General features: G+C 41.6%; 1 protein-coding gene across 1 annotated transcript; it reads right to left on the reverse strand.

The window, feature by feature from the left end:
• Positions 1-568: 568 nt before the first annotated feature.
• LOC128534017 (cystine/glutamate transporter-like) lies at positions 569-17,968 on the reverse strand. The gene is made up of 12 exons (XM_053508272.1): positions 17,752-17,968; positions 12,972-13,098; positions 11,961-12,076; positions 11,464-11,589; positions 11,272-11,371; positions 4,262-4,306; positions 4,051-4,174; positions 3,842-3,945; positions 3,269-3,365; positions 2,129-2,278; positions 1,861-2,038; positions 569-719 (listed from the first exon to the last, which is right to left on the reverse strand). The coding sequence occupies exons 1-12, from the start codon at positions 17,957-17,959 to the stop codon at positions 655-657; spliced, it is 1,440 nt and encodes a 479-aa protein (XP_053364247.1). The 5' UTR covers positions 17,960-17,968; the 3' UTR covers positions 569-654.
• Between the last annotated feature and the right edge of the window lie 4,411 nt (positions 17,969-22,379).

The following is a 22,379-nucleotide window of genomic DNA, read 5'->3' on the forward strand; positions in this document are numbered from 1 at the left end:
TTATCATAATAAAATTTTTTAGCAATTTAAAAATGGAAATATGTTCAAACAATGTCTCAGCTCATAAACACTGTCATTTATTACAGGAAATCCATTTTCGGTAAATCATATATATATAAAAAATAAAACAATACAGTGGTGTTTTACCCGGTGAGGTAAACACCAGACCCAGATGTGCTTGCTGAACATCCCATTCCAGACCTGTTTTGTTTTTGTTGATGCAAAAACCTCAACTCTTCTGGGAAAGCTTTCCACTAGATTTTTGAAAATGGCTTAGTGAGGAGCTAATGAGGGTGTGGCTCCAGATCAGCCACAGTTTAGTGGGATTGGGGTCAGTCAGTACAGTTTTACAATACTATGTTTAGTCAACATTTTATTTATTTATTCATATATTTATTATAAACTTTCACTGTAATTAGATAATTTACACTAATATTATCTTAACTTATATCATTACAGTAAACTAATCAGGTTTAATTCAGTAAATCAAAAATTATAGCAATATATAATTTTTTTAATAGAATATATTTTTTATATATAACCTCACACACTCACTCACTCTCTCATCATCTACACTGCTTTATCCTATATCATCTACATTGCTTTATTCTATATATCCTGTGCACTGCCAATCAGTCTAATTTTTGTGCTCATTCAGTAGGTGTGAACTTCCTGATGTACCACCTCCAACAAGATCTGAAGTTGCAAAGTGCAGTAATCTGAAAGTAAACAGAGCAAAAGAAGAAACACATCACAAAATACTAATTTAAAGGGCAATAATAATAGTGAAATTTTAACAGTATGAGAAAAAAAGTCAATGTTTCTAAAAATGGACACAAATTCCCAATATGGAGGCATGGTGGCTTAGTGGTTAGCTCTGTTGCCTTGCACCTCCAGGGTTCGGGTTTAATTCTTGCTTCAGGTCTGTGTGCATGGAATTTGCATGTTCTCCCCGTGCTTGGTGGGTTTCCTCTGGGTCCCCCCACAGCTAAAAGACATGGAGATTAGGCTAATCTGTGTTCGCAAATTGCCCGTAGTGTGTGAATGAGTGTGTGCTCTGGGATAGAATGGTCAACCTGAGTCTTCTTGGACAACCTGCCCATAGATATACACTGATCAGCCATAACATTAAAACCACCTGCCTAATAGTGTGTAGTTCCTCTTGTGCTGTCAAAACAGCTCTGATACATCTAATAGACTCTACTAGACGTTTGAAGGTGTGCTGTGAAATCTGGCACTATGTTATTAATAAGAGATCCTTCAAGTCCTGTAAGATGAGATGGAGATGCCACAGATCAAACCTGTTTGTCCATCACATCCAACATATTCTTAATCAGATTGAAAGCTGGAGAATTTGGAGGCCAAATCAACACATTAACCTTTTGTTATGTTCCTTAACCTTAATCCCTTTTTGAACAGTGGTTGCAGTCTGATGCATCATCTTGCTTAAAGGGGGCATTGCCAACAGGGAAACCTTGTTTTCATGAAGACATGTACCTTGGTCACTAGCACTGTTCAGCTGGTTGGTATTTGGCAAAGTAATATCCACATTAATGTTGGGATCCATGGTTTCCAAGAACATTGATCAGAACATCACACTTCCTTTATTGGCTTGTCTTCTTCTCACAGTGCATCCTGTCGCCAGCTCTTTCCAAGCTAAGCCATGCACACACCTGGCTGTTTAGGTGACCCTGTTGCCGGTTCCCTGGTTGTCATTCAGCTCCTTTTACTTACCCATTTTTCCTGCTTCCAACACATGCATGCTTAATCAATATAAATGAATGTGTGTGCTTGGACAGGACTTATTACCAGCAATGATATATTGACTTTTGGACCTGAGAAAGAGAAGGTGTAACTCACCAAAGGCTTTTCTCCAACGTATTGGTACATAAGAGTGCTTTACGGTCAGGTAGTAAACTGGGATCCCAGTGAACGTAACAGCTAAACTGCAGCCAGTGTTCCATGGGTCTGAATACAGAGACAAACCCACGATAAAGAAACACACCACGGTGAAGGTCACAGGAACAGCCAGATGAACCTAGGCTCAAATAAAAAAAAGGAAGATAAGCAATAAATTAAAACATTTAACTTTTGTCTTGTTTGGTAGCATTATTCATCTTTTGCAAACCTTAAAAGTTCTTGGATGATCTGGAAATCGGTAGCGATGGATGAGGAGCCCCAGTGTTACAAGGGCGATGAAAAGCCAACGCGAGAAGGAGGCGAAGTTGATCAGTGGATAAATTTCTCCTCCTGCCAATATGATAACCATGGGAGGGGCCTGGAACCATAACAACTGAGATAGTCATTTATAAATAAAAGCAATTAAAACAATTTAACAATATTTTTTGTCAGGAACACCTCAGAGACAAGGACCTATATGGCAGATAATCCTTTTACTCTCAGACTAATAATGAAAATATAAAATTAAAGTGAGAACAGGAACTAACTTGTTTCCAAGCATTCATCCTTCATTGCAGGGGGCCTATCCCGCAGTAACTTGGGGCACTATCCCTATCTCTGGTAATTTAGGGCGCAAGGCAGGGTACAATCACACACACACACTCAGTCATACGCATACACACTCAGCTACAGGACGATTTTAAAAGACCAATTAGCCCACACCAGTGTTTCTCAAACTCATTCCTGGATGACCACTGCCCTGCATTGGTAAGTGTTGTTTTCTGCTCTACTGCACCCAGTTCAATTAAGAAAAGCCTGCTAATTCCTTGATTAATGAAATCAGGTGTGCTGGGAGTTGAGGAAGCACATTAATATGCAGGGATGTCAGAAAGAAACGTCGGCCCTCACCACATGTCTTTGGACTGTGCGAGGAAACTGGAGTATCCAGAGAAAACCCATCATGCTCGGAGAGAACATGCCAACTATACACACAGGAGGTAAGATTCAAACCCCCAACCCAAAAGTGACACAGTGCCACTGAGCCATGTATGACATTCCACATTAAATCTAACGATGGAACTGTTAAAAATCACCACTAAGTCATTGTGTCACCTTCAAACTGTTTCGTTATACAAAAATTACTCACCGGCCTCTCTTTTTGTTTTCTCTCGTTAAGTTTATAAGACATATATTTTTTAACATGTTAGAAAGCTTAAAGCGTTATATCTGATTGGTACAAACGATGAACGGGCAAGTTCTTTAAAAAATTCTCTCATCAAAAGAAATGTCAACAATCAAAAAACAAGTTCCTACTATGAAAGTGATAATGCATTAGAATTACAGCCAATAATACCTTACAGTACATTACCATAAATAATACAGCAGGCATTGGTGTATTTCTTCGGATGTGTATCATAGAAAACAGAGCTGGCCATTGTCCCTCCCGGGCTGCCACAAACAACATCCTACACACAAATATATTTTGTAATTTGTGGGATATATATATATATATATATATATATATGTGTGTGTGTGTGTGTGTAGCTTGTGTGTATATATATATATATATATATATATATATATAGTGGCGTGGGCGGGGCGGCGGCTGACGACCAGCATGCCTTGCGGGGGTTACTATGTGTTCACCCTGTTGGGGAAGAGTGTTTGGGGTAGTGGCTTCGGCCATGTTGTGTGTGTGTGGGTGTGTGTGACGTGTGGAATGTGCTCCGGTTTATGCTTAGGCTAAATTGGATGTGGTTCTTGTGTGAATGTGTTGCTCATGCTATACAGTGCTGTGCTTAATAAAGTACTCCCAGCCATTGCATTGGGCAGCAAGTAAGCTCACCCCCCAACATCCTTTCCGGCGGTAAAACGCTACAATACACACACACACACACACACAAGGTGAAATATTCATGTGGATGTCTACAAGATTTTATACCTAGGTGTTGAAAAGATGCCACTATTCAAGGTTCCAAAACAGGACATGGCCACCAGTAAGGGCACCATTGATGCCATTCTGGGCAGGACTTTGCTGGCGAAAGTCTGTGACAGCCAAAGGGAAAAAATAAAAAACAAAAAAACAAGTTTGATTTGACTATTAATTTGCACTTCTTGACATGTTTAATGTAGAAATTCCATTACACTGACCACTGCTACGGCGTCGGATATCAGCAGCTCGTCTCCAGTCATCACGGTATAATACGCCACGTTCACCACCAGGTATAATATACTAACTGTAATCATGGACAAAATGATGGCCAGTGGAATGTTTCTAAGAAATACAAGAAAGAAGTGTAATTACAAAATGTATGAATCGACATGGCAATGCAGTCAAATTCTCCCAGTTCTATATACATACCTTTTTGGATTGATAACCTCCTCTGTCACAAAATTTAATACAAACCTGAAAACAAAAACAGCAATGTGTACGGTATTGTGCAAAAGTCATAGGCACTAGATTTTTATTACAAAAATGCTTGTACTGTATATCATTATTATGTACAAAATCATTAATTATTTCCAAACATAACTTTATTATATTAACATAAATTATTAAATAAATAACATTACAGAAGTTTATTTGCATGCCTGTAAAGAAAGCAACATATTACATGACAGACCAGGTAGCAGTTAAAATAATAATAATAATAATATTAATAATAATGTAGGCTCCTGTGTTTTACAATAAAAAGAGAGCAAGTGTGACAAAGTTTAAAAAATCAAAATCAAATCTGGAGAATTCAAAAAAATCTTAAATTCTCGAGAACACTCAGTAAAACAGCTGTTTAACTTACAGTACTGTGTAAAAATCTTGGGTACATACAAAAAAATGCCTTAAGCAAAGATGCCTTTGAAAAAATTTTTACATAAACTTCTATAAAGAGCACTTGTCAGGAAAGATGAAACGAGCAGGCGGAGAGATGGATCCAGGTGCAGAGAAGCAGGTTGTTATGTGAGGCGTTGGGCGAGCTCCGTGATGAGAAGAGATGAGAAGCAGTGCCGTAGTCGAAGGACGAAAGGGAGAGTTCAAAACCTTGCGATCCGTCAGCGGGGGGCGTAGAGCCAAAACAGGGGTGAAGCAGGGTTGTAGTCGAGGGACGATAGCGGAAGTTTAAATCCGTGTAATCCGTCAGCGAGGGCAATGACCCAAAACAAACACGAAGCAGAGCTGTAGTCGAGAAACGAAAGTGAACGTTCAAAGCCGTTAAATCCGAGTGCAGTGATAAATCCAAAACGTGAGACGAGAGGCAAAAAAAGAGAAACAAAGCAAAGTCGGTAATGTGAAAAAGAATCATGAACTGAACGCGAGAAAACTGCGGGACTGCAAGAAAAACTCACAATAATCCAGCGGCGAGCTCGATTAGAGGACAGTTTACGATGCGTCATAGCTGGGACACGTAGAAGGTGGGATGAATGCGTCGCATGGACGAAGGAAGTAAAAGTTGTACGGCGCACGGATTTGCAATAACTTGGTTATTGTAAATGGACCGATGAAACGTGGAGAGAGCTTGCATGAAAGTGTCTTTAGGGGGATGTCCCTGGTGGCAAACATGACTCTGTCTACCACGTGATACTTGGGAGTCTTGGAACGATGACGGTCAGCCTGTCTCTTGTACGACCTGGACGCTTGCAGTAGGGATCGTCTGGCTCGTAACCATGTCCGTTTGCAGTGGCGGACAAAATGTAGCGCCGAGAGAACTCCTACTTCCTCCTCTTGAGTGGGAAACAGCGGTGGTTGGTAGCCCAAACAGCACTGGAATGGAGAGAGGCCTGTGGCGGCAGACGGCAGAGAGTTGTGAGCATACTCGATCCATGGCAGGAACTTGCTCCAGGTAGTAACATCCTGGGTGGTCATACACCGGAGGGCAATTTCCATAGCTTGGTTCTTTTGTTCCGTTTGACCATTGGACTGGGGGTGAAAGCCAGAAGACAGGCTAGGGGTGGCCCCAATAAGTTTACAAAAAGCTCTCCAGAAGCATGAGGTGAAGACGACCGTGACGTGGAGCATGACTGTGGCATGACCGTGGAGACGAAAAACATAGAGGATTAACTGCTAAGCAGTTTCATTGGCGGAGGGAAGCTTGGGGAGTGGAACCAGGTGGACGGACTTGGAGAAACGGTCAACGATGGTCATGATACAGGTGTTCCCATCAGATGAGAGTAGGCCCGTTACGAAATCCAGCGAGATGTGCGACCAGGGGCGGTGGGGTATGGGTAAGGGTCTGAGGAGGCCGGCCGGTGGGCGTTTGTTGTGTTTGCAGCGGGTGCAGATGTCGCAGGCTGCCACAAAGCTGAAAACGTCCTTAACCATCGTGGACCACCAGAAGCGCTGTTAAAGGATAAAGAATGTCTGAGCAGAGACTGGGTGACAGGACAGCTTGGATCCATGACCCCATTCCAGGACCTGTGAGCGTAGACAGAGGGGAACAAAGAGACAATCTGAAGGGACATTGCTTGGGCCGGGCTCCTGAGTCAATGCCTGCTTAACTTTTGCCTCAATGTCAAGTTCCACGGCAGCTACCAGACAACTTGAGGGCAGGATAGTGTCGGATGGAGTAGAGTCATGGGGAAATGAGATTTGGCATGATAGAGCGTCAGGCTTGATGTTTTTGAAGCCTGGCCGGTAGGACAGGACAAAGTTGAACTGGGAGAAGGAAAGGGACCAGCTAGACTGTCGGGCATTAAGCCTCTTGGCCTTATGTAGGTATTCGAGGTTCCTGTGATCAGTCCATACTAGAAATGGGAATCCAGCCAGTGCCTCCACTCCTCTAGCGCTAGCTTGATGGCTAGTAGCTCTCGATCGCCCACGTCGGAGTTCCTCTCGGCCGGGGACAGACGATGGGAAAAAAAAGAACAGGGGTGCAGCTTGTTATCCTGTGGTGACCTTTGGGATAGGATCCCTCCGGCGCTGGTGTTGGATGCATCCACCTCCACTACGAACTGGCGGGAAGGGTCGGCCATGATTAGTATAGGAGCCGAGGTGAACCTTTTCTTGAGCTTGATGAAGGCTCTCTCTTTGCCTCCTTGTTCCAACAGAAGCGCGTCTTGGATGAAGTCAGAGAGGTTAAAGGGGCGGCGACAGAGCTGGTCCCTCGAATGAACCGGCAGTAAAAATTGGCAAAACCCAGGAATCGTTGGAGATCTCGTCGCGAGGCTGGGGTTGGCCACTTGGAGACTGCCTGGACCTTGGCCGGTTCCATCTCCAGCTGCGAGGGGGAGATGACAAACCCTAGAAACGTGGTAGTCGTCGTGTAAAACTTACACTTCTTTGCCTTGATGTACAAATTGTTTTCTAGAAGTCTCTGTAATACTTGGCGAACATGGCACCGGTGCTCCTCCAGGTTGTGAGAAAAGATCAAGATGTCATCTAAATAGACAAATACATGAAGGTTCAAAAGGTCTCTGAGTACGTCATTGATCAGGCTCTGGAAGACGGCGGGGGCATTGGTGAGTCCAAAAGGCACTACCAAGTATTCATAATGCCCGGTCAGGGTATTCAAGGATTCAAGGAGCTTTATTGTCATACCAGCACACTTCCATGTTCTGGTACGAAATTAGGACCCAGGTCCCGTTTAAGCCACAGAGATAGCATAGTAGTATAAATATGAGGGTGTAAATATGTATATACATGAATATAAATAAGAGCAGTCAGAGATCTATTATGCAAGAAATTAGACATAAACTATACATAGTGTATTGCACATTTTCAGAGGCTGTATTGCACACATTGTATATTCGACTTATAAGGTTATATATATGTATTGCACCATAGAGTTATATATAACACTAAAAGTTTAATTGTGTTTAATGGGAGAGGACCTACAGAGCATGGCTAGAGTTCAGCAGTCTAATTGCTTCAGGGTAAAAGTTGTTTTTGAGCCTGGTGGTCTTGCACTGAAGGCTCCTCAGCCTTCTGCCCGAGGGAAGAGGTTGAAATAGAGCATGTGCAGGGTGGGTGGAGTATTAAAGGCGGTCTTCCACTCGTCACCCTCCCTAATTTGGACAAGATGATATGCATTGCGCAGGCCTAACTTTGTGAAGATTGTGGCTCCCTGGAGAAGCTTAAAGTCTGTAGACATGAGTGGTAAGGGGTAACGGTTCCTGACAGTTATTTCATTGAGCCCTCTGTAATCTATGCATAGACAGAGGGACCCATCTTTCTTTTTGACGAAGAAGAACCCCGCTCCTGCGGGTAAGGAGGATGGGCAGATGATGCCAGTGGCGAGGGCCCCCTGTGATGTATTCGTTCATGGCTCCTTGCTCTTGGCGCGTCACAGAAACGCCCTTTGGAGGGAAGGTGTCTGGAAGTAGGTCAATAGGACAGTCATAAGGTCAGTGAGGAGGGAGTGAGGTGGCCCGAGCCTTGTTGAAGACTAACTTGAGATTGTGGTATTCGGCGGGAACATTAGATATCTCCGGGGGATCCTCAGGCTTAGCTGGAGCAAAAGGGAGAGCTGAGAGAAGGCAAGACCTGGAACATGAGGAGCCCGTGATGGTCTGCTTAGTCCAGTCAATCTGTGGGCAATGAAGGGCAAGCCAGGAAAGACCAAGAACTACAGCAGCATGGTATCTATCAATGACCAGCAGACAGATCTCCTCAAAATGGTTCCCTGAGGTCCTAAGGGTAAATGGGAGGGGGCGTTCTGTGATGGCAGGTAGAGCACTGCCATCTAGGGCCTGAACCGAGAGCGGGGGTTCAACAGGAGCGCAGGGGACCTCTAGCTTCCTGACTTTAGTGGCGCTGATCTGGTTATGGTCAGTCGATGAGAGCCTGAATCCTGTGAGCTTTGCCGCCGATGATTAGCATAGCGGGGAGTAGGGGACAGGGTTCGTTAAGGTCGGCGTGTAGCTTCTGAGAGACCAGCTGGTCCTTGACTGCCTCTGACAAGCCTTCGAGGAAGGTATCAGATAGTGCCCTGTTGTTCCACCCACTGGTGACGGCGGGGGTTTAATGGCGTGATCATAAGTGGAGCGTGATCCTTGGCGGAGACCCTTTCTATCTCCTTGGAGAAGGCATCAAAGTCGTAACAACATGGATCGCGAGCCTTCCAGAGAGCTGTGCCCCACTCCTGGGCTCTGCCTGTAAAGAGGGTGATGACGTAGGCCACCCGCGACCGTTCTGAGGAGAAGGTAAAGGCTTGTAGCTCAAAAATCAGTGAGCACTGGGCGAGAAAAGATCTGCCTGTACCTGGCTCCCCTCCATAGGTGGGTGGTGAGCGAGGTCGGTAACATAAAAAAAAATCATGAACTGAACGCGAGAAAACTGCGGCAAAAATGCACAATAAACCAGCAGCGAGCTTGCATGCTGCGCCACGTTATAAGTCAGAAGAAATCAGCGCCGGATGAGAAACCTGTGTGCCGGCGGGGCGGTCCGGGGGCGTGTGAGGAGAGATGACAGAGTGGGTAAACAAGCCAGCGAGGTGAAGAGCATGACAGCATGAGAAAGGAAATGTCAACAGACGGAAGCGGTCTTTGAGAGCGTGACAGCACTACATCCATCTATCCATCTAGGATAGTCCCATTAGGGACTGTGGAGGCCATTGTTGACCATTGTATCCATTCCCATTTTTACGACCTTGGTATGACCTCCTGTCAACATTCATGCTCATTCACACACTACAGGCAATTTGGGAATGCCAGTGAAAAGAACATGGAAGAACATGCAAACTACTGTATATGCAGACAGACCCGAGGCAGGAATCAATCCCAGACCCTGGAGGTGCAAAGTGACAGTGATAACATAAATACCACTGAAGAGTAATAAAATGTGAGAACACAGTCAGTAGTTGGTGTGAAAACAGTTTGCTTGAAAATTATCAGTAGTGTTAGATACTAATTGTGTAGCTGTTAGGTTTTACTGAGTGTGCTGGAGAATTTTTTTCATGCAAAATCCTTTTTTTTTTTTTTGGTTTTCACAGCACAGTGCTGTATGTACTGTATGTGCTGTATAAACTAGGTAAACTTCCATTAAGCAGCAAGGCAGTCACAAAAATTACAGAATACACACACTAATATATATATATACATTACAGTGGGGCATAAAAGTATTAAATCAGCCACCAATTGTGCAAGTTTTCCCACTTAAAAAGATGAGAGGGGTCTGTAATTTTCATCTTAACAATGAGTAACAAAATCAGAAAAAAAAATCCAGAAAATCACATTGTAGGATTTTTAAATAATTTATTTGCAAATTATGGTGGAAAATAAGTGTTTGGTCACCTACAAACAAGCAAGATATCTGGCTCTCACAGACCTGTAACTTCTTTAAGAGGTTCCTTTGTCCTACACTCGTTACCTATGTTAATGACATCTGTTTGAACTCGTTATTAGTATAAAAGACACCTGTCCACAACCTCAAAAAGTCACACTCCAAACTCCACTATCGCCAAGACCAAAGAGCTGTCAAGGGACACCAGAAACAAAATTGTAGACCTGCACCAGGCTGAGAAGACTGAATCTGCAATAATTAAGCAGCTTGGTGTGAAGGAATCAACTGTGGGAGCAATTATAAAAAAAAATGGAAGACATACAAGACCTCTGATAATCTCACTCAACCAGGGGCTTCATGCAAGACCTCATCCAGTGAGGTCTAAAAGATCACAAGAACTGTGTGTGTGTGGGGGGGGGGGGGTAGTGAATGACCTGCAGGGGGGGGTAGTGAATGACCTGCAGAGAGCTGGGACCAAAGTAACAAAGGCTACCATCAGCAACATGCTGCGACCAGATGTGTCCCATTGCTTAAGCTGTACATTTCCAGGCCCGTATGAAGTTTGCTAGAGAGCATTTTGATGGTCCAGAAAAGGATTGGGAGAATGTCAAATGAAGGTCGATATAAAACGAAAAAATAGAACTTTGTGTTTGGAGAAGAAAGAATGCTGAGTTGCATATAAAGAACACCATACCTACTGTAAAACATGGAGGTGGAAACATCATGCTTTGGGGCTGTTTTTCTGCATAGGGACCAGGACGACTGATCAATGTAAAGGAAAGACTGAATGGGGCCATGAGATTGTGAGATTTTGAGTGAAAACCTCCTTCCATAAGCAAGGGCATTGCAGATAAAAAGTGGCTGGGTCTTTCAGCATGACAATGATCCCAAAGACACCGCCCGGGCAATGCCTACTTTCTGTAAGCTGTTAGGGTCTTAACGACCATTCCACAGGTGCATGTTAATTAATTGATTATGGTTAATTGAACATGCATGGAAAACATTGTTTAAACCATTTACAATGAAGATCTGTGAAGTTATTTGGATTTTTACAACATTATTGTTGAAATACACAGTCCTGAAAAAGGGACGTTTCTTTTTTTGCTAAGTATATGAGCAGTGATCTATTTACTATTTTAAAAATAAAAGTTATCGCTCACCATCCGGAGAAGGCATAAAGGCCTGAGTAGAAAGCTAAAGGCAGCTTGGACAATGTGAGCGTCTCAGAATTAAATGCATTCTCGAAATTTTCAGTTCGCCCTGCAGAGAGAGTTAAAGGCAAGTTTTTAAGTAAAACCTTCTGCTCGCTACAGCCGGATCACACAATTCTAATAAAAAAATTCCTAATCTACCTTTGGCCAGGGCTGTAATTCCTGGGACGATGATCAGAACCAGAGCAAAGAGTTTAATGATCAAGAGAAAAACCTGTGTACGAAAGGACAGTGATACACTCCAGCAGTTCACCGCCACCAGAAATGCTGAAACAGCAGAAAGGTATTTTCAAAAAAGGCCCAAGATATAAATGCATACGATTATTGTACTGGATATTATGGGTAAGATGGGTTTTATTCCGTTCAGGAGTGAGATGTCTTAAGAACACAATCTGACATTGTGAGGATGCACCATGGGTGGAACCCTTGTCCATCATACATTACCTACTAGGGGGCAATTGAGTTTAGCCAATCTGCCTGCCAGCATGTTATTGGGAGGTTAGAGAGAAGCAGAGGAAACTGAAGGAGTGAACACAGATAGGAGGAACTGTGCAGCAGCAAAATTACACACTGGACCACCGTGCTATTTATTTAGACATTGCCATAGTAAAAAAAAAAAAGAAAAAAAGTATACTTACTCACTCCAAGAAAACTAGTCAGTTTGATTAGTGGTAGAGGAGCTGGGCATGGCGTGAAAAAGGGTTCTATGATATAGTGTCCAAAAGCCAGTGAAACGTATGCGGTGACTGCAGGTCTGCAAAGAGAAAAGCAACACAACCACAGTTAGCCCTGACTTTACCAAACACTTACCATATGACTGTTTCACCAATCAGACACAGCAACAATAATCACATCACTTCGTTTCACCAATCAGCTGTAATAACCCCGTCTTTAGCCGGTGTTCTATAAATTTATCCTACCTGTGAATCCGTCCTGCATGCGTGAACAAAAGTTTCCGTATCTTTCTCTAATTTTGCACAACGCCCATAAATCCATGCTGCCAATAGCGGAATCTTGCGGTTAGTGTGCAATCTTGCAGTGAGTATAGAATGCTTTTTTCATGTTTGTGTGATATGTTAACTTTAATTGTACATATAATTTTATTTGAACAGTCTATGAATATATAATCATATTTTAGTACAGAATTAATTGCCAACACACAGGTTGCACATTTTTATGCATCCCAAAAAATATGATGAATCCCTGGCATAATATACAAAGCATGTTTCGCTTGTAAAAGAACAGCTTTATACTGTGGTGTCTTCCCTGTCTGCTAAAACAGATACATTCTTATATATTTGTATAAATACTTTTCTTCTAAAGAAAAAAAAATTGGAAATTGTGATTGAAACAGTTACTCAGTACTTGAGTATCTCTTAACCAAATGCTTTTTTTACTTTTACTTAAATAATATTATTTTGAAGTACAGCTAGTCTTACTTGCGTAAATTTTTTGGCTACTCTACCCACCTCTGTGTCACGGACATAAAATAGATTATTTTTATGTGCCCTTTAAAAGAAAAACTAATTTGTGTACTGGCTGTTGTGGGAAAACGTGTCAAGCTCACTGACTGTCAAGCTTTCTTTGGTGTGCAAATCACAGATCTCATTACAGCTTTTTGTTGCATTGTGATGTAGACTCAAGCTGACCTGAGGAAAACGTACTCGGACCAAAGCCTCAGGAATGCAGGAAGTGGCCCAAGGGTCTCAAGTAAATATGTGTAATGGCCGCCAGACTTTTTGAAACTCGTACCCAACTCAGCATAACACAAAGCACCTGAATTTAATGAGACACAAGACAAAAGAGATTACACACATAAACACATCATCAGCCTAGGGAAGTCTTCAAACTGCTTGTCAATCATGTTTGCATTTCCTGGACACAATTAGGTAATTATGCACCTATCCTTGAAATTATGCAGCTCTTTCCTGATTAAGTCTGTGCTGTAATTCACTCATTCTCTATACCGTTTATTCTATACAAGGTTGCAGGGAGCCTGGATATGTGGTGGGTAACACCCTGGATTTGGTACCAATCTTAATTTGGTAACCATATCTTTGGACTTTACGAGGAAACCAAAGTACCTAAAGAAAACCCAGCAAGCATGGGGAGAACATGCAAACTCCATGCAGACAGACCCGAGACATGACATGTGAGACCACAGTACTAACTGGTACATCACTATGACGCCCAGTGCTATAGTTTGGTTTATGGAAACCAACAGTCACAGGCCAAAAAATATATATTCTGGATTTTTTTAAAATTATTATTAAATGTATGTGATTGATGATTGACCTATGAGGTCATCAACACTAACAGTGTTTGACTGAAGGTGCTTAGTAACCTTTAATCCAGTGTAAGGATTCTTAGCACTTAAACTTGTAAGCACTTTTGTAAGTCGCTCTGCTTCTGCCAAATGCCTGTTTTGACACCAAAGGTGAATCCCAATTCTACCCCTTACCCCTACACTTACCCCTACCCCTCCGTTTGGCGCGTTCACGTGAAGGGGTAGGGGTGTCTCATTTCTCTTTTGGTTGGAGGGGTAGGGCTAAGGGGAAGGGCCAGATAGCCCTCGAAACGAAGATTTTTCGGGACCTCACTTCAAACGAAGGGCTAACGAAATTTTCAAGATGGCCGCTCACTCGAGCAAGCAGACCCGTAAATTTAACGATTTTTTGCCATTAATAAGGATTTTTATGACAAGTTTTTATTATATGTATATTAATTTCAGTCCTGTGTTTGTGTTTATGGTGATGTTTTGTAAAAAAACGTTTGCAAAAAAAACGCTAAAGTTTGCTAGCGGATAGCGCCGATTGCGCAATATTGCAAAAATATATTTTTATGTCATATACACTTTACTACATGCTACAAACAAATATGAAAGTTCAGTAGCACGGCAGTTTGCCGAGCTTTTGATAACGCATTGTTTGTTTTGCTTACGGCCATACTGTATGTGTACATGTAAATGAACGGATACGTATGATGACGTATAACAGTGTTGTAGTGGTGTCCCATTTCTTAGGGGAAATATTTTAACCCTTCCCCTTTCCACTTCGTTTCAAGGGACAAGGGGAAGGGGCGAGGGGTAAGGGGTAGAATTGGGATTGGGCTCAAGTGTCATGTGATCACAACTGAGCCAACAGTTTTTTATTCTCTTGCGCTGCGGAATTGTGGGCAATCATCTCTCCTGCTGGGTCTTAGTTCTCGTCACTTACTGGTATAATCAACATGTGGTATAATCAACAGCACATGTGTACTGTTTACTATAACACTGTGACCATGTGTGTGTGTGTAAAACATATTTTATTTTGTGTTTGAAAGCGCGTGTGTACAGTGCGCGTGTACTGTTTCTTATAACACGTGTGTGCAAGCGTGTAAAGCAAAAGAAAGTCTCATTAGTGGTCCATTTTCCAAATCCATTTTCTCCCTCTTTGTCGTTAAGTGTGTGCGTTATGTGTGTGTATGTTTCTCTCTCTTGCGCTGCGTAGTGTGTGCGTTTGTGTGTGTGTGAGGCAGAGTACACTGTAGGAAGAGAGGAGAGAGAGAGTGTGTGTGAACCGAGATAAGAGTGCGTGTGAACCGGCACGGTGTCAAATTACACGCGCACACATAAAACACACACTCCGCAGCGCAAATGAGAGAAACACACAAACACCACACAAACACAGACAGACAGACAGAGCGCCTGCACGCATAAACGGAAACACTTATCTGTTTGGATTTATTTTTACTTTTTTTTTTTTTAAGGTAAAGTGTGTTAATTTGGGTTAATTATTTTCATGTATTAATTTTTTTGGGCTGTGGAATGAATAATTTGAATTTCCATTATTTCCCATAGGAAAATCCACTTTGGTTTACGAATGTTTTGGAATACAAGCTCACTTGCGGAACAAATTATGCTCGTAATCCAAAGTTCTGTGTATATACAGTGGTGAGAAAAACTATTTGCCCCCTTCCTGATTTCTTATTCTTTTGCATGTTTGTTACACAAACACATTTAACTATTAGTCAAAGATAACACAAGTAAACACAAAATGCAGTTTTTAAATGATGGTTTTTATTATTTAGGGAGGAAAAAAAATCCAAACCTACATGGCCCTGTGTGAAAAAGTAATTGCCCCCTGAACCTAATAACTGGTTGGACCACCCTTAGCAGCAATAACTGCAATCAAGCGTTTGCGATAACTTGCAACGAGTCTTTTACAGGAGGGAGGAATTTTGGCCCACTCATCTTTGCAGAATTGTTGTAATTCAGCTTTATTTGAGGGTTTTCTAGCATGAACCGCCTTTTTAAGGTCATGCCACAACATCTCAATAGGATTCAGGTCAGGACTTTGACTAGGCAACTCCAAAGTCTTCATTTTGTTTTTCTTCAGCCATTCAGAGGTGGATTTGCTGGTGTGTTTTGGTTCATTGTCCTGCTGCAGCACCCAAGATCGCTTCAGCTTGAGTTGACGAACAGATGGCCGGACATTCTCCTTCAGGATTTTTTGGTAGACAGTAGAATTCATGGTTCCATCTATCACAGCAAACCTTCCAGGTCCTGAAGCAGCAAAACAACCCTAGACCATCACACTACCACCACCATATTTTACTGTTGGTATGATGTTCTTTTTCTGAAATGCTGTGTTACTTTTTCGCCAGATGTAACGGGACACGCACCTTCCAAAAAGTTCAACTTTTGTCTCGTCGGTCCACAAGGTATTTTCCCAAAAGTCTTGGCAATCATTGAGATGTTTTTTAGCAAAATTGAGACGAGCCTTAATGTTCTTTTTGCTTAAAAGTGGTTTGCGCCTTAGAAATCTGCCATGCAGGCTGTTTTTGCCCAGTCTCTTTCTTATGGTGGAGTCATGAACACTGACCTTAATAACAAGGGGGGCAATCCCTTTTTCACACAGGGCCATGTAGATTTGGAGTTTGTTTTCTCCCTTAATCACGTAAACCTTCATTTAAAAACTGCATTTTGTGTTCAATTATGTTATCTTTGACTAATAGTTAACGGTTTTTGATGAGCAGAAACATTTAAGTGTAACAAACATGCAAAAGAATAAGAAATCAGGAAGGGGGCAAATACTTTTTCACACCACTGTATATACACCATCCCCACTGTCAAATATGGTGGTGGCAGCATCATGCTCTGGGGGTGCTTCTCTTTAGCAGGGACAGGGAAGCTGGTCAGAGTTGATGGGAAGAAGGATGGAGCCAAATACAGGGCAATCTTGAAAGAAAACCTCTTGGAGTCTGCAAAAGACTTGAGACTAGGGCGGTGGTTCACCTTCCAGCAGGAAAACGTCCCTAAACATAAAGGCAGGACAACAATGGAATGGTTAAAAAAAAATATATCCATGTGCTAGAATAGCCCAGTCAAAGTCCAGATCTAAATCCAATAGAGAATCTGTGGCAAGATCTGAAAACTGGTGTTCACAAACGCTGTCCATCTAATCTGACTGAGCTGGAGCTGTTTTGCAAAGAAGAATGGGCAAGGATTTCAGGCTCTAGACGTGCAAAGCTGGTAGAGACATACCCTAAAAGACTGGCAGCTGTAATTGCAGCAAAGGGTGGTTCTACAAAGTATTGACTCAGGGGGCTGAATAATTATGCACACCCCACTTTTCAGTTATTTATTTACAAAAAAATTTGGAATCATGTATGATTTTCGTTCCACTTCTCACATGTACACCACTTCGTATTGGTCTTTCATGTGGAATTCCAATAAAATTTATTCATGTTTTTTGTCTGTAATATGACAAAGTGTGGAAAGTTCAAGGGGGCCGAATACTTTTGCAAGCCACTGTAAATAGTGGTATTTTGGGTGTATTGGTGGCTGAGTGGTAGGTTTCTCGCCTGCCATACGGAAGGCCCGTGTTCGATTCCCAGCCACTGGATGCAGTGCCTGTCACAAGCCTGGATAACATGGGAGGGTTGCATCAGGAAGGGCATTGAGCGTAAAAACCATGCAAAGCTTGTGTGTGGGTCGGATCGTCCACTGTGGCAACCTTGCTGGTCCACACATGGTCCATATATCGCAATATATTAATAACTAAGTTTATATTTATATATATATATATATATATATATATATATATATATATATAGTTTCTACAGTTTGCATATTTTTTTCCGTAAGGGTAACTATACAGGGAGCCCAAACTTTCTTTGTGGGCCATTTGTAACTTTATGCCTTTTGGAGATTATTTTATTCCACTTACTTAACTGTTTACATTAACAAAAATTTTGACTAGCTATGCCTAAACTTTCGCATGCCACTGTATCTAGATAGAGAGATAGATAAGATACTAGATCACTGCGAATGTAAAATATGATACACCCAATTATTTTCTCCGGTGTAATAATTTGGAACATCTAGCTCTTCATGTTGCATATTTATATATACAGTAATGTACTGCCAAACAAGATTTTAAAGCATACCCAATGTAGAAAGGAGACCACAGAGCACCCAGACGATCAGAGAGAGTCCCACACTGCCTGTATTCATGTGCACTCCTTTGGGTGCGATGAAGATCCCACTGCCCACCATGTTGCCTATGATAAAGGAGACCGCGGACACCAGATTAATGCTGCGTCTCAGGTGAACCCTATCTTCCCTTATTTCATCCTCAGCTTTCTGGTTTGCCATCTCTGCTTCTGTCCCACACTACTAAAATTGTGCTCGTCAAAGAGAGAATAAAATACAGTACTCGTGGGGGAGGGCAGAGTAACATGCCAACAGCATTCCTCACACTGGAGGTGAACTTGTGATTTGCGGATAAAAGAAGGGCTGGGAATAGGGGTAGGGGTTCTGTATGTACACAAAGAGTCTCTGCTTTGCTGTTAATTAAAATAGTAGAACAAGGCACTTTTGTTTCTAAAGCCATAACTCAGATTGAGTGTGAGGTGTCACCCTAATTCGTATTTCTAGTATACGGTACATGACTTTCAAAACCTCAGAATCACAAATATTTTTACACAGTACAAGTGTATTAAAACAGATACACCATCATGTTTCTATAAAATATATTTTTTTCTTGTTTTAATATTTGTTTCAACATGTTTAAAATGTTTAATTTTGAATCTCAAAAATTCTGACCTATGTCAAAGTAAAAATATTTACTTAGTTGAAATTCTGATTCATCTTAAAATTGTATTTATTATCTTATAAGTCAGACTAATCTCAAAGTATCTCGAAAACCTAGGATTTAATTCAGTGTTTGACTTAAAATTGTTACTTATTACCTAATTTGTTTTCAAAATGATTCAATTTCTATTCTGACTTATGTCAAAATACTTACTTTCATAGAGTTCTGTTTTTTATTTTGTATAAAATTGTATTTACTGTATTATCTCAGAATTCAGACTGATCTCAAAGTCTCTCTAAACCGAGAACTTATTTTGGTGTTTGACTCCAAATTGTCACATTTGCTTTTTTACCATATTTTTTTCAATTCTGACTTAAATTTCTTTTCTCAAATTTTACTCATTCTGATTATAGCTTCAGAAATGTTTTACTTCTTACTTTAAAATTCTGACTTTGATCAGCCAAAACATTAACACCACAGAACATTAACACATTAATGTTGATTATCAGTTATCTGGCCCATGAGCACCATGGATCCATTTATGCCCGTGGGGACCAAAGACCAGGCTATCCAGTCTAATCTCCTAGAAAAAAAAAGAAGGAAACACAAATCAATGAAAAAGTCAATGCTGGCAATGATAGAAAGGCACCAGAAAACCTAGTGCACCATAGCCTGTGGCACACGGGCCCAGCGGGCAAAGAACCCAAGGACACTAATCTGCCCTCCAAACCCTTCAGATCTCTATTTGATTGAGCATCCATTGGATGCAAGTCCAATTACCCACAACCCACAGCACCCAAAGGATCCGCTGCCAACTTCCTGGTGCCAGACACCATAGCACCCAGCCCCCTCCCCCCAGAAGTCTTATGGAGTTACACCTCAACACGTTGGAGCCACCTGTTTTGCATTCTAACTTTCTGGTTGATTTGTGTATGTAAATTCTTTACTTAGCGAATTCAAATTCTGACTTCTTATCTTAAAATTCTAACATTAAGTGTAGATATTTGCCCTTATTTATTTACAGTACCTGATTATTTCCAAATTTAGATGAATTGTCTCAAAATTATAACACTGTTCTGTTATCTTAAAATGCTGAATCTCAAAATGCTGAAATTTGATGATGGGGTATGCATCTTTTTTTTAATAATAAAAAAAAAGCCAAGTAGCCTTATCTGCGTGTCCGTGTACAAAAACAGGAGTACCTGAAGAAAACTCAGATTTTCACGCTGAGAACTTGCAAACACCACACCATTTAGAGAAAGATGGTCTACACAAGTTGCCTTAACACACAACTTTAGCCCTGTTGCTGTGGCCTTGTTCAGCACAGTCATATTTGTATTTTATCTTATTTGAATTTAAAATGAACTATGTGTTAAGTAATAACGAATAAATACCTTTCCCAGGTTTATAACGAAATTGCAAATCCTGCCACCTCAGGCTGATGACATCTGGCAAAACTGGAAGCATAAGAAATGCCATGTCTTTAAGCCTCTTACAAAAAAAAAAAACTGGCTTCATGGTGTGGCGAGCCACGGGTCTAATTTTACTGTGTATACTCAGAGCATTAAGGAATACATGTTAATGCTGATTACGCCACCCATTTACAATAAGGGGAACTGAATACTGAATCGACTCAGGCACACAAGTTCGTTACCATGGAGGCAGAGACATGGAATCAGTATGCAAAATGTTTATTGAAAATACATTGACAGATATGACCTAAAAGACCAATAAAAATACAGCTTGGATGAGTTAAACAGCGTAATACCCCACTGATTACAAGGACACAAAGGCTTATTTGTAGCCGGGTAGGCTAGCTGTAAACTAATTATTCCTATACCACAACCACAGTGAGGTAGTTGATCACAACCAATCCACACTCCGTGCTCCTGACACCACCACCACGGTACTAGAACAGCTGGCCTTTTAGCTCAGGGGCCCAAAACGACCAGACACAAAAAACACACACTTACAATAAGCCTGAATAAGAAAAGCAATATACAATACTCATCATTAACAAGAAACAACTGACACTATAATAAAAAAGGAAAAAAGAAAGCAAACAAATTAGAAACAAACAAACAACAAAAACAAGAATGAAAGGAATTATACAACCAAAACCCAAATACACAAACAGTGTCAAGTAACAAGACAAAGTAGCAACAAAACCACTGTTATCCCGTTCTGTATAAAAAGACGCTCCCAATGAACTGATTTGTCCTGCAGGTATTGGTCACTGGGAAACCCAAGTCAAGCACCTGGGAAACCCCGAGGTGACTGATTCAATAGCCTCAACCACCCCCTGGGGTACCACAGGCCCGGGTCCTGTCTTACTGGCCTATTACATAATTGGGGAGTTTCAGAAACTAAAACCCACAAATCTACTTCATACTGTGACCTCACTGGCCACTGAAACTCCTGTGGGCCCAGAAACATCTGCTTGCACTCTGACTTTTAGCAGAGATTGATGGACATGTGTTACCTTACTCAATTCAAAGTGAAATCAATAGCCAAAATTTCGTTTGGTCTAGAGGCTAGCAAATGGCCCATAAAACTTTGGACAACTGGCTGCAAGTTCTTAGCAGCCTGAAATCAAGGTGGTTGTGGGGTTTGAACCTGGGATCTTCTGAACCGTAGTCCAATGCCTTAAAGGGGTCATACAGGCCTACATGCACTTTTTTAAGCTGTTTGGACTGAACTGTGTGTTAGGAGAGTGCGTACACAACCACTCTACGATGATAAAGAGCCGCCCAGTGGTTTTCTTTTCATTTATTACAATAACATGCCCCTTCTGAAATCAGGCCAATCGCAAATGCTTGTCGATGTGACGCCACATCGCACAGGCCGCTCCTACACTAGTTGATTGACACTGGTGTTTTAGCAAAGACCCGCCCCGAGTGAGAAAAAGCTGTCGGCCATTGTTTTTCGCCGCTGTAGCAAAATGGCGCCTAAGCGAGTGTTGTGTACAGTTGTTGGGTGTAATAGCGAACACAGCAGTCGTCATTCACTACCAATATCTGAGCCGCTGAGGACACAGTGGCTGAATTTAGTTTTTAAAGCTAACGTCCCTGCCTATTTACCTAAATGCGTTCATGTTTGCGATAATCATTTTTCACCAGACTGCTTTATAAACGCAGGTCAATATAAAGCAGGGTTTACTAGGAAGCTGCTCCTAAAAAATGGATCTGTACTAACGCTTCGTGTTTCTGCTTCATCTTCACCAGGCTCAGTGAGTAATTTCTTTTTCTATGACTCTTTGCAGATCGCCTTTTCTAATAATCACGATGAATGCGGAGTGTAAGTTAACTTATACTCTCATAGAACATGGTTATGGCTTCTTCTCTATGTACATCCGTCTCTATATAATCCCTAATCGATCGTTTATAATAAACAATGCATTAAGGTGATTGTCTAGTTGCAAACGGTGTACGTAGTCGGAAAACTATATAATGCTTACCTTTGTTACGTTAGATGGTTTATAACGATGTCTGTCGAAGATTAAGAAGTCATGTAAACACATCAGTACACATCGCGCCCGTATCTCTCTCAGTAAGTTTCTCCGCTTGATGTTGTTGTTGCTCGCGCCAGCGTAACAGCCCGTTAATTCATGCCCATGCAGTGATGAAAAAGACAAATCGAGTCGATGCAATTCCATTCTTTTAATTTCTGCATTTTCAGGCGATATTACAAACTTCCGCGTAGTTTCCGTATTTAAATCAAACCAAAAACGACTGAAGAAAACAGGCTCAGGCTCTATATTCCAGCGTTTTCCAGTTTGGACTGCATTACCCACAAAGCTACAAGGACTCCACTCCCGTGGCTATACCCCACGTGTTTTGTGAAGACACGCCCCACAGAACTGGGGGGGCGGGCTCAGCAGAGATCATAAGCATTTAAAGGAACATGCACTGAAATAGCTTGCTGAGAACAGAGCTTGTTTTTACCAGTTAAAAGTAGTGTTTTTTTTACACAACCACTGAG

The sequence above is a fragment of the Clarias gariepinus genome, chromosome 12 (assembly GCF_024256425.1).
Source record: "Clarias gariepinus isolate MV-2021 ecotype Netherlands chromosome 12, CGAR_prim_01v2, whole genome shotgun sequence".
In the NCBI taxonomy this organism is placed as follows: domain Eukaryota; kingdom Metazoa; phylum Chordata; class Actinopteri; order Siluriformes; family Clariidae; genus Clarias; species Clarias gariepinus.

Excerpts from the sequence above, each read along its gene's own strand:
- LOC128534017 (XM_053508272.1), bottom strand. The coding sequence starts at position 17,959 with ATGGCAAACCAGAAAGCTGAGGATGAAATAAGGGAAGATAGGGTTCAC. Across the intron at positions 4,175-4,261 it reads GAGGTTATCAATCCAAAAAG|AAACATTCCACTGGCCATCA; the intron begins GTATGTATATAG and ends TGTATTTCTTAG. Across the intron at positions 3,366-3,841 it reads GGCATCTTTTCAACACCTAG|GATGTTGTTTGTGGCAGCCC; the intron begins GTATAAAATCTT and ends ATTTGTGTGTAG.